General features: G+C 41.5%; 1 protein-coding gene across 1 annotated transcript; it reads right to left on the bottom strand.

Annotated features, from left to right (window-relative positions):
- Positions 1-27: 27 nt before the first annotated feature.
- Positions 28-16,944, bottom strand: LOC138960208 (ankyrin repeat domain-containing protein 40-like). The gene is made up of 4 exons (XM_070331989.1): positions 16,705-16,944; positions 7,202-7,350; positions 5,431-5,613; positions 28-4,940 (listed from the first exon to the last, which is right to left on the bottom strand). The coding sequence occupies exons 1-4, from the start codon at positions 16,836-16,838 to the stop codon at positions 4,627-4,629; spliced, it is 780 nt and encodes a 259-aa protein (XP_070188090.1). The 5' UTR covers positions 16,839-16,944; the 3' UTR covers positions 28-4,626.
- Positions 16,945-16,985: the final 41 nt, after the last annotated feature.

The following is a 16,985-nucleotide window of genomic DNA, read 5'->3' as shown; positions in this document are numbered from 1 at the left end:
ATGTACTATACATAACAGAAACTTGCATTCTTTTGCCAGATTTATTTCCCTTTCAAAGTATCAATAAATCACTGAATACTTCAGCATTATGGCAATAATGCAAGAGCACAAAAAAGTGAAGGAATATTAAACACAATATAAAAACATCTACCCAATCACGCAGATAATAATATTCAATGATTGGCAAAGGTTACATGTTTGTGAAAAAGATTTCACCAGATCAGAAATATATGAATACTTAAAACATCCATCTGCCTCGGAGAAGCAGGATTTTAATACAGTGGAACCCCCCTATTAAGACGTACTAAAATCGGGTCTTAAAATGGGGGTAAATTTACTGAGGTTCTGAACAAGAAATCTCAAAAAGCAAGGTCTTGAAAAGGAGGAAGTCTTAACTTGAGGGCGTCTTAAAAGGGGGGGTCCCACTGTACCAAGTTTGATTACATCATACAAGCAAACCGCACTCAAACATAATACATTTCTTTCTTTATTTGGTGTTTAACGTCGTTTTCAACCACGAAGGGTTATATCGCGACGGGGAAAGGGGGGAGATGAGATAGAGCCACTTGTCAATTGTTTCTTGTTCACAAAAGCACTAATCAAAAATTTGCTCCAGGGGCTTGCAACGTAGTACAATATATTACCTTACTGGGAGAATGCAAGTTTCCAGTACAAAGGACTTTAACATTTCTTACATACTGCTTGACTAAAATCTTCACAAAAATTGACCATATTCTATACAAGAAACACTTAACAAGGGTAAAAGGAGAAACAAATCTGTTAGTCGCCTCTTACGACATGCTGGGGAGCATCCGGTAAATTCTTCCCCCTAAACCGCGGGGGGTGAACATAATACATTGATTGCAGATACAATTCAAGCACTTGCAGGCTGTGTATGTAATGTTCCAGTGAACATTTGTAATAAAATGTAAATCGCCTTCCCTCTGTGTCATTGAACTGATCCAAGAATGCCACAAACCCTAAGAAATGATGACAAAACTGCTGTAGCTTTTCGCTGTGGCAGACGGGTTAATGATGCCAGTGAAAAAAATCACAGATCAGTCCAAGCTTTAACGAGTATTCTTCAATTTAACAGCATACCGAAAATTAACACGGGCTGCTTCATGTGCAAGAATTAAAATAACGAGAATGGTAAGGTACTTGAATGTTTTAATGTTAACAAATCAATATGTTCACGAGTACATCATCCCAATGGCTTTTATAGTGGACAAATAAAAGGGATGGGAATTGTCCGCCGTTTGGCGGATTTCCGCTTTTTTTTTGTAATTTTCCGCCGAAAAAAATCGCATTTCCGCTTTTTTTTCTCAGCAAAAAATTTTTTTTTTTTTTTTTTTTAAAAAGTCGGATTTCCACCGTTTTTTTTAAATTTCAGCAGTAGAAATTCCTCTTTTTTCGTATTTTAGTGCGAAATATGTAGTGTTTTACTTTTAGTGACAAACCCCCCCCCCCCCCCCCCCCCCCCCCCGGTCATCAAAAAATATTTCCTCTTTTTTCCTTAATTTTCAGCCGTTTTTACAATTTTTAATTCCCATGCCTGAAATAAATGAAGTGAAAACTTATTTCAGAAAGTGTTCAGTCTTTCGCAATATATTATTTGTTTATCTGTCCGCATTGGGCCAATGTACTCGTGAACGTCTTATTTTGTTAAAATTCCAGTACTTTACCATTCTTGGTTTTTGAGTCACTTGAGAAAAAGTGACTATGTAATCGGTCAGTGTTAGTCTGTCCGGCCGTCCGGCCGGCCGTCCGTAGACACCACCTTAACGTTAGACTTTTCTCGGAAACTATCAAAGCGATCGGGCTCATATTTTGTTTAGTCGTGACCTCCAATGACCTCTACACTTTAACGATGGTTTCGTTGACCTTTGACCTTTTTCAAGGTCACAGGTCAGCGTCAAAGGAAAAATTAGACATTTTATATCTTTGACAAAGTTCATCGGATGTGATTGAAACTTTGTAGGATTATTCTTTACATCAAAGTATTTACATCTGTAGCCTTTTACGAACGTTATCAGAAAAACAAGGGAGATAACTAGCCTTTTCTGTTCGGCAACACACAACTTAACGTTGGGCTTTTCTCGGAAACTATAAAAGTGACCGGGCTCAAATTTTATGTGAACGTGACTCATTGTGTTGTGAATAGCAATTTCTTCCTGTCCATCTGATGCCTCATATAATATTCAGAACTGCGAAAGTGACTCGATCGAGCGTTTGCTCTTCTTGTTTTATTTAGGAACGTTAGCAGTCTATCTGGACACAATGATAACAATCAAAATAGTCAATACACTTCAACTAACCTACAACTAAAACTTGTACAGAGAAAGGTTAGAGAAAAAGGAAAGCAAAGCAAAAGATAGACAGTGCACCAACACGTCTTCACAGGACGAAAACCATTCGTTCAGTGACGTATTCCCGCGTTCTATCTCACGTGACCCATTCCTCTCGGAATTGTGGGAGATGAAACTATCTGTGTTTGGATTTCTGATTCCTGTGCAAGATGCTCGTACACAGTTGTAAGCCTGAGCGGATCCATTGTTATAAAATTTACATTATGCATGTGCAGAATAGTTAGGCAATCAATGGAAATAAATAAATAACTTAAAAACCCCGTACATTCAAAACCTTGTACATTTCTTAAACAGACACTGAGATCAATCCTTTACTTTTTATGTGGTTTATTCAAACCTGTTTAGAATAAGCAGTATAATTATGACTCATTGTCAGTTCCAAGAACAGAATAAATCTTTTCTGCTTGAAATCCGACTTGTCTGACACCATGTGACTAGTAAACTGACCAAAACAAGAGAGGAACATACTATCTCAATAAGAGAGGAACTATATACTTGAACAAATAAACAAACAAGAAGGGCAAAGCCCATACGACTCACATGCTTTACACATTTTTCCTACCAAAATACATGTGACCTTAACCCAAGGTCAAGGTCATCCAAGGTCATGCAACACAAAGCTGTTAATTCAAGACATAGGAAGTACAATGGTGCTTATTGGCTCTTTCTACCATGAGATATGGTCACTTTTAGTGGTTCACTACCTTATTTTGGTCACATTTCATAAGGGTCAAAATGACCTTGACCTTGATCACATGTGACCGAATGTGTCTCATGATGAAAGCATAACATGTGCCCCACATAATTTTTAAGTTTGAAACAGTTATCTTCCATAGTTCAGGGTCAAGGTCACTTCAAAATATGTATACAATCCAACTTTGAAGAGCTCCTGTGACCTTGACCTTGAAGCAAGGTAAACCAAACTGGTATCAAAAGATGGGGCTTACTTTGCCCTATATATCATATATAGGTGAGGTATTGAATCTCAAAAACTTCAGAGAAAATGGGAAAAATATGAAAAATAGCTGTTTTTTAGGCAACATTTATGGCCCCTGCGACCTTGACCTTGAAGCAAGGTCAAGATGCTATGTATGTTTTTTGGGGCCTTGTCATCATACACCATCTTGCCAAATTTGGTACTGATAGACTGAATAGTGTCCAAGAAATATCCAACGTTAAAGTTTTCCGGACGGACGGACGTCCGGACGGACGGACGACTCGGGTGAGTACATAGACTCACTTTTGCTTCGCATGTGAGTCAAAAATGTTGCTGGAAAGAAATTGTGACCTTTTGCATTTGAGAGCATGCACGTGCACACATAAAAAAAGCCATCACTGATATGATGGTTTGGACAGTGAAACAAGTATTTTAAATCTCATGCACACATGCGCCATTTTATTTTGTCTTGTAGCACCAAAGCTTATTCCAATGCTGTGTGTGCAGCCTAAAACAAAAATATATAAAGAGCTCTACACTTGTGACATGTTTTCAGGATTGAGATATTAATCAATCTTGTTGACAATCAAACAGAAACTGTTCATACAATGTGATTCTGAATAAACTAAAACAGCTCTCCAGCATTGTTAAAAAAACAAACATATCAAATGGCAGTTTAAAAAGTGAAGAATTTGAAGGTATATCCTTGAGAGCACTGCTGCTAGGGTTTGCAACAGTGACAGCACAACAAATATTGAGAGAGAAAAAGACAGTGTCTATGACTGCATGTTGACTGAATTTTACTTAACAAAATGATTCACCTATCTTGACAAACCTCCCTGCGAATATACATGACATAGTACTAGCAGACGGATACAGCATTTCAAATTAAAAAAAATTCCCCTCCACAGCCTTCCTATCCTTCGCCCACCCTAAAGAAACTATCTCAATATAAACTTTTCGAAGTGACGTCAAAATGTTCACAGAATATATTGCTTCTACCTGCTATTCACATTTAAGTAATTTCACAAGACTGTGTATACAAGTGCATGCATGTCCACCTAATAAATTATACCTTTATAAATACAAACAATGGTATTTTTTTGATCAGCAGCAATATGCAATACAATCAAGAAGCCCCCCCGGAAAGCGGCGTATGGCAGGGTAAAAATGGTCATACACTTAAAAAAACCCACATGGGCACGTTGGAGTTTCAGCCTATGAACGCAGAAGAAGAAGACAGTCTCAGCAACAGAACCATGCCATGCATGCACATGAAAACAAAACCAAAAACAAAGGTAAATGATATTGACATTGACTTCAGTACAAAATCTGTTCTTTGGTCATGCTGGTATTGGTCTGAATCCCTCTATATCCCCGTGAAGTTGCGCTCATGGCTTTGTTGGTAAGTACCAGCTCCAACTCCTGAAAGTCTTGCAGTCTGGCCACGTCTTTGTCTTTTCTCACCACTGTGTTTGGCAGTTTTCTGATACGCCAGACTAATTGTTTGTCCACCCCAAGCTCGGCACACATCATGTTCAGTAATGCTTCGTATTGTAGGTGAACCCTGGGTAACTCCACTTCGATGAAATCGGAGTCGTCTGTGTAGGCTACGCGAATTTTCAGGACAAGTTCTGAAGAAGAGGAAGAAAAGCAGAGATACATACTGGTAACTATTCATCTAAAACGAACCAATACATTCAAGCAAATTACAGTGTAGAAAAATACACTTAAGCAAAATAAATAGGTGCATACAAATTTGAATGTTGGCTGTGATGCAGGCACTAAGGATGCATGCACAACATGTGAAAAAAGGGAGCGGTAGTCACATGAAACACCAGCATAATTGTTCTCGCTTCGAGTAGAGTTGCCTTACTGACATGGTAAGAAAGACATTCTCCCAGTAAGGTCATATATTGTACTACGTTGCAAGCCCCTGGAGCAATTTTTTGATTAGTGCTTTTGTGAACAAGAAACAATTAACAAGTGGCTCTATCCCATCCCCCCCTTTCCCCGTCGCGATGTAACCTTGAACGGTTGAAAACGACACGTTAAACACCAAATAAAGAAAGAACAATTGGATATATATATAAATGCAATTTTCTTATGATCATAACGAATTACCATTTTGACTGGACATGCTGCTGCTGTGGTTGTTCATGATGACTGACTGTGAGATCCTGTCTCCACTGGATGCACTGTGGTCTGAAGATGGTAGCTGACTGTCGCTGCCGTAGGGAAAGGGAGGATGCGCCAGGTAGTTTGGTACAAACGGCAACTGTTCTGCCTCGGCTAGATCTCCTGACCCTAGAATGCGATCGTGAAAATGAAGTAACCACGTTGATGTTGAGAAACATTTGTTTGCATCATCACATGTGTACACATATTTGCTCACATGTATTCACTAATTCACAAATATTAGCAGAAATTGTTGCCATTTTGCAAAAGCTCTTCAAAAAGCCAGTACAGTTCTACCTGTCATACAAGGTCACCCTGGGGACCGCACAAAACAGGTTCTATATGGCAGGCATCCTTCGATGTCAGAGATTTTTGTATTATAAAAACAGCCTATATGAATAACAGAAGGCCTTAATAGACAATCTTTGGAAATAACTGTCAGGATTTTGAAGCGGTGTGGCAGAATAAGAGCCCCTAGCTTTTAGTGTTTTACTGTCCAAAATTGTCAAAGCAAGGCGAAGCAACTAGCACGCATGGGGCAGCTTTAACCTGCAATCGCAACAAACAACTAAGTCTGTTTATGTTATGCAGCGTGGGCTTAATATGATATCCTTTTATTTCGAAAATATACTCATCAGCCTGCAGTGATCGATGACAAATGTGTTTGACTGAGATCACAAGGTTTTGGCTTGAGGTCACATAGGTTTAGGAAAATACATGTGCTTAGTGATCACTACCAGTATTTAGCAAGCAATCGGCAGCGAATCCTGGCTCGGATGTGCATATTTTCAAAATAAAAAGGGTATCATATCAAGTACACACTGCATAACATACACATCAGAGATAACTGTTCGTCGTGATTGCAGATTAAATCCGCCCCTAGCTTGCTAGCTGCTTAGCCTCATTTAAAAAGCTTGGCTCAGTAAAAGGGGCTCTACTCTGCCACAGTGCTTAAAAATCATGACAGTTATATCCAGAAAACGTCTATTCAAAGGTATCTTCTCATTGAAAGAGCATCGCATAACAGGTATTGTATTTCAGTGTATTTTCACAAACTTGCATTCATTTAGACCCATTTATCCTCACTTTTCTCTTTCCAGCAGAGCTTTTGTGAATTCATTTATATTATAGATATATATGTCGTGCCGAATTCACGGAATTGCCGAATTCGCGGAATCGGCAACATTTTTGCCCATTTCGCGTAATCGGCAAAACGCTGCCCATTACGTGAAATGGGCAGCGTTTTGCCGAAAATGCGGAAAGGCCTCTAAAATTTGCCCATTTCGCAAAAGCGACAGCCAGTCTGTTACTTTTTGTGTCACCAGAACATTGCATTAACATTGCTTTACCTCCCTACTATGTTTTTTATGGTCTATGTTGGTCTGTGTCGAGAATGACTCCGGAAATGCACGAAAACTAGACTTTTTGCAATAACTTGCCATAACTTATCGTTTATTGCAATATCTATCCATTCGAGTATCTATTTGTCTAAGTGTGATGATATCCCAGGCATTTGAGAACTTTAAAACCAAAAAGTGGCTGCCGATTTCTCAAAATGGGCACATTTTAGAAGCCTTTACGCGTTTTCGGCAAAACGCTGCCGATTTCGCGTATTGGGCAGCGTTTTGCCGATTACGCGAAATGGGCAAAAATGTTGCCGATTCCGCGAAGTCAGCAATTACGTGAATTCGGCACAACACAGAATGATGTACACTACCTCCAAGCAAGGAATTGACTTCTGCACTTGATGTCAACTGTTCGGCTGTTTTCCCATCCTTATCTACAGCCTGTCTGTCAGCTCCATGTGTCAGCAGGTACTCCACCACAGTCTGATGATTGCGCTTGGCTGCCCAGTGAAGTGCTGACCTGTTGATTGATTTAATATTATATATATATGTTTTTCATATCTTTCACCAAAATATGGTATTTTAGATTTTTGCAAGGATTTAGATAGTCATTGTACACCAAGACCACGATAGCGGTCGAGGTGAACATTGACTCATGTGACCTCAAGCAAAACTCAAGTGACCAGAAGTGAGGCAAAACATGTTGTCGGCGATCACTCAAGGCAAGCGATCATTGCCGCAAGAAATTGTAAACTTTGATGATAATATCATAGCTGCCAACCCTCCCGAATTTTCGGAAATCTCCCGATGTTTGAAATCTGCACGAAATCCCAAAATTTGTTTTCGATTTTTCCAAAAAGGAAAAGCAGCCACTTTTTTGGGGGGGGGGGGGGGGGGGGACCAAACCAGTGAAAAGATGCTCTGGTTAAACAAGACCAGCCAAGTCGATGTGCGCATACATCTACGGAACAAAATTTGTGCTTCTTTCTGGTTTCGGCAGTATGCATTGTTAGAGGATTTTTTAGTAGCAGTGTTTAAATGTCGAAGCTGCTTTTCCCATTTTTACAGTCAGAAAGAACAATCAAAACAAAAATGGGGCGGTACCAAGCAAAAGTCGACCAGATCGCTGACTACATGCAGACGAATGGCTTTGAGCTATCTACCGAAAAAACCGTGTTCATGGCCTTCACAGGAGTGCAGCTTGTCAAAAGGACATGTTCCATTACCATAAATGGGGTGCAGCTGGTGCCAGCAGATCAAACCAAGTTCTTGGGAGTGACATTCACAAGCTCTCTCAGTTGGGGCTCACACATAGACTCACTTGTGAGAAAAGCTCAACGCTCCCTAAATCTGATAAAGGTTCTGAGCAGAGAGTCGTGGGCAGCCGGAAAACCATTGATCCATCTTGTCAGTGCCCTTATTCGGTCGCGCCTCAGCTACGGCCAAGAGGCTTTCTTTGCAGCTCCTGACAGTCAGTGGGTAAAGCTTGAAAGAGTAGAAAGAGCCGCTCTCAAAGTGGCGCTGGGGGTCCCCAGATCGGCAGTCTCCACTCTACTTTCCCAGGAAGTGGGATGGCTGCCACTGAAAGAGGACATGGGAGATACCGACCACATGCAATACAAAGCTCTTGAATCCAAGACTCATACATACCAAACAGTGCTCCCAATATACAACCATGTGAAGGGCATATGGGAACAGAGTGCCCTGTCCAAGGAAAAGCTGGTTACAGGTGGTACTCTTCCTTACCCTCCATGGCTGCTTGAAGCCCCAAATCTGATCATGGACTATGGAGACGGCCTCAAAAAGGCAGAAGACCCATTGCTGCTAGCCACAGTTGCAAAAGAAAAGATCGATCAACGATTTAAAAGCCACCTACAGGTCTTCACAGATGGTTCGATCCTGCAGTCAGGGGAGGCTGGGTGTGCCTTGTCGATTCCTGGACTTGATATAACACGAAAATACAAGCTAAACAAGGGGATCAGCATCTTCTCTGCAGAGTTATTTGCTATCTACATGGCCTGCACACTGATAAACGATCTGCCAACCCCACCTCTGGGGGTGGTCATCCTTACGGACTCAAAATCCTCGTTGCAAGCACTTGCATATGGCACCAAGAACAGAGGAGAGATGCAAACTGAAATTCATTTCTTAGCCCACCAAATTATGACAAAAGGAACAGACTTTTCCCTCATGTGGCTGCCATCCCACACAGGAATCCGGGGAAATGAAATGGCGGACAGAGCAGCAAAAGCAGCGGCTATGTCAACCATGCCAGTGACAGACATTCGGCTCTCCTGCCAGGAAGCCAAACTGCTGCTAGCCAAGCTAAAAAGAGAGGAAAGAGAGCAGACACTGTCACAAACATGTGAAGAGAGAGGATGGATACACCTCCCCTACAATAGGAAAGGGCACCACCTCCCACTCCCCCCGAGACCCATGAGCCTGTTGCGTCGCTTGCGCACGGTCAGCAGCCGCATCTACTGGGACAAGGTAGTCTGTCAGTGTGGCAAGACTGGACACCTCACACACGTGTTTGAAGGTTGTGACACTCTCAAGGAAGAGATGTCTAGTCTCATCCGCTACAGAAGGGAGAATGCTCTCAGTCTGGGAGACTTTCTCCGCCCACACCCATCACTCGGAGAGAAACCGATGATGGTCTTGGTCACCAATCTGTTCACCTCAACTGTTGCAAGCTGGTTCTAGTGTGCTTGCAGCAGACCCAGCACAGCACAGATCCACTTCTGGAATCTTAAGCTAAATGTGTCCCAAGACACACATTTTGTAGTCCTGGCATCCTGAAAGGCAGAGGCCCCAACCTACAGGTTTGCTTCCATACCAAAAACGCCTCCAGACACGGGAACTTGGGAGCAGAGGCAACAGCTCCGCTTGATCCTCAGAAACCAAATGTGCCTCCAGACACACAGATCCCTTAGACGGCCGAGGCTGTGGCCTCTAAGGTTCTCTTGTACCAAACCGCCTCCTGAGTCTGCATCAGATTGCTTGCGCTGGCATCTGCTTACATAGACCCACATTAAGTCACCACCGTGTGGTAGACACAGACGACATTTGGTAGCACTGACTGCCAGCTTTACGGTAATGCGTACCCCTAGCGCGGCTCTGCTTGGGTGGGAATGTTCTGAGCAAAACACTATGTGTTACTCCATACCCCCCGCCCTCCATGGAACTTCTTGACCCCAACCAATTGGGGGGGAGGGGAGTTTGCCCAGTCGGTAGAGGCGCTGGCTTTAAAACCGGTTGTTACTATCAGCGTGGGTTCAACCCCCAAGTTCGGCGCGGGATGTGTGTCCCAGAGTCAACTTTGTGCAGACTCTCCTCGGTGTCCGAACACCCCCGTGTGCACGCATGCGCACGATAAAGATCCCAGGGTCACAGCGAAAGCCTCAGGCCTTGGAAACACGAATACATGCATGCAAAAATATGAAGCTCGGGTGTCCGTTCGGCCAACAGCCAATAAAGTAACCATTTCAGCACTGACCCAAGACAACCCAACCCGGTCCCTAGCCCATTTCAGGTCTCCTCTAGCAGCCGGCAGCCAGCTGTCTACACCCGCCCCCCTGCATTTTTATTTTTTATTTTCATACAAAGCCGGGTTTTCCCGTGTAACATGCCCCTAATGGCTTTGCCGTGAGGGCGTAAAACTTACATTTTCTCTCTCTCCCATTTTTACCCAAGAGACCGACTGTATATTGTGTTATTGTATTTGTCAGACTTGATTGTACCAAGTCCTTACACATGTTGTAATGCGCTTAGAGCCAAATACTTTTGTTTTTTTGTAAGGGATAGGCGCAATATAAATACACTTTATTATATTATTATTATTAAAAATGCCGCTGAAAACAACAAAAACAGATCAAAAACCAAAGGCTAAAAAGTGAGGTTTTTACCGCAGTGGGATAAGACGACTGATTGTGTCGTTCTTTCTTTTGTTAAATGAATGGCAATTTTGAGCATAACAATTAACAAACCAGAAAAAAACATTTTTGGCACTTTCATTTACAACAAAAATCTTCTCCTTCCCGGACCCCCACAGGAATTTCATAGTCATAAGGTTGGCAGCCATGTCATATTTTCATAGTCATAAGGTTGGCAGCCATGTCATATTTTCATAGTCATAAGGTTGGCAGCCATGTCATATTTTCATAGTCATAAGGTTGGCAGCCATGTCATATTTTCATAGTCATAAGGTTGGCAGCCATGTCATATTTTCATAGTCATAAGGTTGGCAGTCATGTCATATTTTCATAGTCATAAGGTTGGCAGCCATGTCATATTTTCATAGTCATAAGGTTGGCAGCCATGTCATATTTTCATAGTCATAAGGTTGGCAGCCATGTCATATTTTCATAGACATAGTCATAAGGTTGGCAGCCATGTCATATTTTCATAGTCATAAGGTTGGCAGCCATGTCATATTTTCATAGTCATAAGGTTGGCAGCCATGTCATATTTTCATAGTCATAAGGTTGGCAGCCATGTCATATTTTCATAGTCATAAGGTTGGCAGCCATGTCATATTTTCATAGTCATAAGGTTGGCAGCCATGTCATATTTTCATAGTCATAAGGTTGGCAGCCATGTCATATTTTCATAGACATAGTCATAAGGTTGGCAGCCATGTCATATTTTCATAGTCATAAGGTTGGCAGCCATGTCATATTTTCAGTCATAAGGCCCCAAAAAAAAAAATTGTCTGTTTCTGGTAACATGGCTAAAAAAAATAGGGTCGGTAGGTAGGGATTTTTTTATATTTATTTTTTATTTTTAACCCAAATGTAGACCAATAAAACTAACTTTAAAAATCGCGCAAAGAGACTGGATTCACTATACATAGAGACAAGACACTCAATACATTTACAAATCGTCAGCGGACTTTCGTTTTCACACGTTTTTGTTGTTCATTTTCTCACCCTGTCCTTTACCACCCAAAAAAAAAAAAAGAATTTTTGAGTTTGGAAAAAAAAAGTTTAGGGTCGGCGCCGAAATTTAGGGTCGGTCGGGTGACCAGAAACAGACAATTTTTTTGGGGGGGGGCCTAAGGTTGGCAGCCATGTCATATTTTCATAGTCATATTGACTCATAAGGTTGGCAGCCATGTCATATTTTCATAGTCATAAGGTTGGCAGCCATGTCATATTTTCATAGTCATAAGGTTGGCAGCCATGTCATATTTTCAAAAGAAATGGGGTCATATCGAGCGGACACTTCATGAATCAAATTTCCGGAAAATTTCTATGGTTTCAGCACACCCATGGAGGCCAAGACTTTTATACATGAGGGGTTTTCAATTTTGGGGCAAAAATGGAAAAAAAAATCGGGGGGGAATAATCTTCACCAAAGGAATCAGCAATAATTTTATGTTGAACTATACACATTGGGTATTCCATAGGTCGCTTCTTGCCACTTTTACAAAACTATGTGAAGAAATATAAAAATGTAAAAAAATGTACACATGTGAAAATGTCCGTCGTGTCACGGACAAGTTTTTTTATTTTTTTTATGATAAATTTAATCACTCAGTCCATTTCTTTTCAGTTACACAACACACAGATCAGCCTTCAATGGAATAAATCAAAATATGTGGGTTTTGTTTTAAAGAAAGTGCATTGATTACAGAAAATAATAGAGCAGAAAGAAAAAGTAATAAATCACAGCACACGTCAACACACATAAAACTGAAACAAATGCACACATTTATGTGAAACTTTTTTTTACTAGTAACTCTAAACGATGGCAACAAGCACCCAAAACCCTTGATTATGAAACAACATCTTTGGTTTGCAAATTAAGCCTTAGTGTGCAGTGTGACACGATGGACACGCTCGTGACACGATGGACACGCTCGTGACACGATAGACATTTGCACATACAAAAGGAAGCAAGTTTGAAAATTACATTTTTTTAAAATTGGGTATTAAACTAAGCAAACAAAAAGCAGAATTGGAATGCCTTTCCACATGGCATTTTTATAAAACTGAACGAGTCAAGAGGAACGACTGAAAAAGTGTAAAGGTAACAGTCTTTGAACTTAATGTCTGTTATGATAGCGAGCTCTAGGTTGAGTGAACACATCAGACTGCAACGGGGTGTGACTCCGGAAAAGCTTCTCTTGCACATGATTCCATACAAATAGATCTACAGTGTAATGATCAGAGAAGCCATCTTTTTTAACTGGCTCAGAGATGACAGCCAGAATATCTTCATGGGGGTACCATAGTGTGTCCTTCATTCTTGGTGAAAAGAAACAATTGCCCTTTCCAAGTTGGTGCAAGCAGTCCACCAGGTATTTTCCATTGTCAACGTCTACCACTAGACCGGGATATGCCATCTTGTCGTAAGCGACAAACACCCAACGCCCAAGATAATCTTCCGGTCGAATTCCTTCTACACTCTTCAAAAAAAGTTAAGGATAACTTTTTTACAAGCACGCCACACATAACAGACAAGACCGAATTCTTTCTTTTTTTTAAAATTATATAATTGAACAACCAAGGCGTAATGACAAACAAAGCAAAGATCGAACGCGGCAGCGACAATTTAGCTAGAGTGTGTCAAACGTGACAACCCTCGAAAATGGAATTCACAACAATGTGAATCAGTGTCAATAACGCGTGTGCCCTTTGTTGTGTGCCAGGCATTCAACACATCGTTGGCGCATGGAGTGGATCAGGTTGCATATGTATGCTCTGGGAACTCCATTCCACTCCTGCTGGAGCCATTGCAGCAGTTGACCCAGATTGGCAGGAGGAGGGTGATGTTGCTGTACCCGACAACAAAGCTCGTCCCACATGTGCTCTATGGGGTTCAGGTCCGAGCTGTTGGCTGGCCACATCATCCTGTTGACCCTGGCCTGCTGGATGAAGGTGTTTACAGCTGCAGAGCGATGGGGAGGTGCGTTGTCATCCTGAAGAATCGCACGAGGGACGTTCGCTTGGAGGGCTGGAATGACCAGGGGTTGCAGGATCTCATTCTGGTAGCGGTCACCGGTCAAGTTGCTCACTACATGGTACAGAGGTGTCCATTGACGTGTGCTGATCCCTCCCCAGACCATCACAGAGCCTCCGCCAAAACGCTGTCGTTCCAGAACAGCGCCTTCTGCGAAGCGCTCTCCGCGACGCCTTCACACTCGGATGCGACCATCAGCAGGTTCCAAGCAAAAGCGGGACTCATCTGTAAACAACACCTGAGCCCACTGCTGACGTTGCCACCTCACATGTTGAGTGCACCAGGCTCGGCGAGCTGCTCGGTGATTAGCAGTCAGGGTTGTTCCTCGGACTGGACGCCTTGCACGCAAGCCAAAGTTGTGTAAGCGGTTTCGGATCGTCTGACCACTAACAACAGTGTTGCCGTGGTAGCTTGTAGGCGTTGCCTAATGTTGTTTGCCGTAGCCATTCTTTGTTGCATGGCCTGCCTCTGAATGAAGCGATCCTCTCTTTGTGTGGTGACTCTGGGCCGACGAGAACGTTGTCGCTCCTGCACTCTTCCAGCTGCGTGGAATCTCTGTTTTAGTCTAATGATGACAGAGGGAGCCACTGCAAGCCTTGGGGCCACTTGCCTGGCAGCAACACTGTCTTGTAGCCATCCTATTGCCCTTGCTCTATCCAAATTGCTCAGTTTTCTTCGTGGGGGCATGTTGCTACTGTGCATAATTGTGTCAGCGTGTCAACCTTTAAATACAAGGTGGTGAGCGATGTTAATAGCCAGGACCCTGTTGTAGCACGTGCATCACAACCTTTTGCCCTGGCATGCGTTCCGCAAACTTCATGGGGCTATAAAAAACCACCCTTTTTCTACCAAAATGCAAAAATTTTGAGAAGTCACACAAAGGGAAATAACTCTGCCTGCCAAACAAAATTCTAGGTCAAGACTCATTGTTCATTTGTTAATTCAAACACATTAATCTTTTGATTATTATGTCGATGTTTAATTTTTTGGCAATTTTTTATAATTAGATCCGTTTTTTCAACCGATCCTTAACTTTTTTGAAGAGTGTATGTATCACTAGATCTACATGCTTACATTGTCAGGTGTATAGCTAGCCCATTTCATCGCCTATACATAAATAACTGAATTACATCGAACAAGACACACGAATATGTCCGTTGTGTCACAATTGTGTCCATCGTGTCACGACTGAGATCGTGACACGATGGACCGTGACACGATGGACAAATTTCAACAAAAAAAATTATGAATGCTCCCTGTTCCAAATTTAATTGCAATTTCAAATCTAGATAGTTAAGTGTCCCAAAGTCCCATGTATTGAATGTGATTTGAGCACATTTCAAGTTTTAATCACTATCACACACCCCGTGACACGATGGACATAAAATATTTTTAATACTCACTTTGACAACTTCAGGACACCAATAAAATAAGACGTAAAGACCACCCGGCGATAGATTTTTCCTGAAAGGAGGCGACAAAAGGGACGCGATCTTGGTTACATTTAAAATTACGAAAAAAGGGACCCGTCATTGTTTTTCAGTCGCGTTCAGTAAACGTGACACGACGGACATAAAAAGTGAAGACAGCATTTTTTGCTCTTTTATTTTCGTTTCATAAATAAAGTATAAAAGGACATTAAAAAAGCTGCTCACAGATCGGTTAGTGTTCTAAAAAACAATTTTTTGAATATTTTTTCATTCATGTACGATTTTTTTCTGACGATCTACAGACATTTGAAATTTTGCCTTCTAACCAAAAGACACCCATTTTTTGACACCCTCGCTTACTATTTGGCCTTAAAAGGTATAAGGTAAACACACAAATAACGCAAAACTCTTGACCAGTTTGCGAAGGACATTTTGAAGAAGACATTAACCCGAATTTCAGTACAATCGGAGCACTGTGTGAAGCTCTGAATTTTTTTGAAGTTCAAAGACACGTTTTTGCCTCAAAATTGAAAAACCGTCACATGTGTTGAGCAAATTTTGGAAAATCATCCAAACATAAACTCTAAGTCAAACACATGTTTTTTTCAAACAAAAATAAAACAGACGGGGAGAAACACACACACACACACACACAACCACTTCCAGAATGTGTTAGTAACTGTTTACAAGTTACATTAGATGTACACTCACAGAGTCACACTGACAGTGACACAGCATCCAAAGACATCCCTTCTCATTTTCTCATTTCTGTGACCAATGCAAAAATAATGAATAAAAGAACAAATATTTACATGCTCACACCTTCCTTCCAATCTAATTTTGCTGTGTGCATGTCATTGTCAACACAAATTTCTGCATATTATTAGGCCTAAAAAAAAAATAGGTGTGGTTACGGTAACCCGACCTACCCTATTTTTAGGGGCCGATCCTATAACTTTTTATTACATTTGTCAACAAAAAAAACCAAAAAAATAACGAGTGCAAAAAACGCAATGAAAGCGAAAGCGCCCGTGTCGCACGCCTGCGTCTTGTATAACGAAGGCCTATACGAAAAAAATCAAAGAGACCGCTTGAGTACCAGTCAAACAACTTGTGATAATAAATGTTTCAGCTACTAGGTACTGCCCTGCCTTTGATCTAGCCGCACCCACAGATTTCCACTCTGTTAAACTCGGTCACTGACCGGTCACTGACCCCGATGCAGGAAGTATTTCCTCTCTCAGATATGACAGGGGAACCACCTCTCATGGCAAAAACTGGGTCATTGACCCCTGGGAAGAAGGTCGTGTCTTTTAACAAGGCCACGGTAGGTGTAATTTGTACACATTAGAAAAAAAGTAAAAAAAAAAAAAAAAGTGATTGCCTACCTACCTACCCTATTTTTTTTGGCTATGTTACCGTAACCACACCTATTTTTTTTTTTGGCCTTAAATAATTTATGTCTCCGAGTCCAACCTCACCTTCCATTCATATTATTTTGAGAATTCACATCAATATTTTTCAGTTCCACTAGATTTCGGAGCAGAGCCATGTCACCAATGCTTGCTGCCTCCCTCATCTTCTCTTCAAGCTCTCTTTTCTGTATTTCTTCCATTCTGGACCTACTTTCAGACTTTCAGGCAGTTCTGCAGCACCGATTACAACAATCAAAGCAGCGACCTAGACTAATTATCTCTCACGAAATTACATCCGAGATCATGTGGACCGCTGAAAGAAATTAGTACACAGAAGCAATAGCGTG

This window comes from Littorina saxatilis, linkage group LG2 (assembly GCF_037325665.1).
Source record: "Littorina saxatilis isolate snail1 linkage group LG2, US_GU_Lsax_2.0, whole genome shotgun sequence".
NCBI classification, from domain to species: Eukaryota; Metazoa; Mollusca; class Gastropoda; order Littorinimorpha; family Littorinidae; genus Littorina; species Littorina saxatilis.
Note: the sequence above shows the minus strand (reverse complement) of the source record. Positions and strands in the feature narration are given on the sequence as shown.

Coding starts and splice junctions, on each gene's coding strand:
- LOC138960208 (XM_070331989.1), bottom strand. CDS start 16,838: ATGGAAGAAATACAGAAAAGAGAGCTTGAAGAGAAGATGAGGGAGGCA. Junction 7,351..16,704: donor CAAAATAATATGAATGGAAG/GTGAGGTTGGAC, acceptor ATCAATCAACAG/GTCAGCACTTCACTGGGCAG. Junction 4,941..5,430: donor CAGCATGTCCAGTCAAAATG/GTAATTCGTTAT, acceptor CCTCTTCTTCAG/AACTTGTCCTGAAAATTCGC.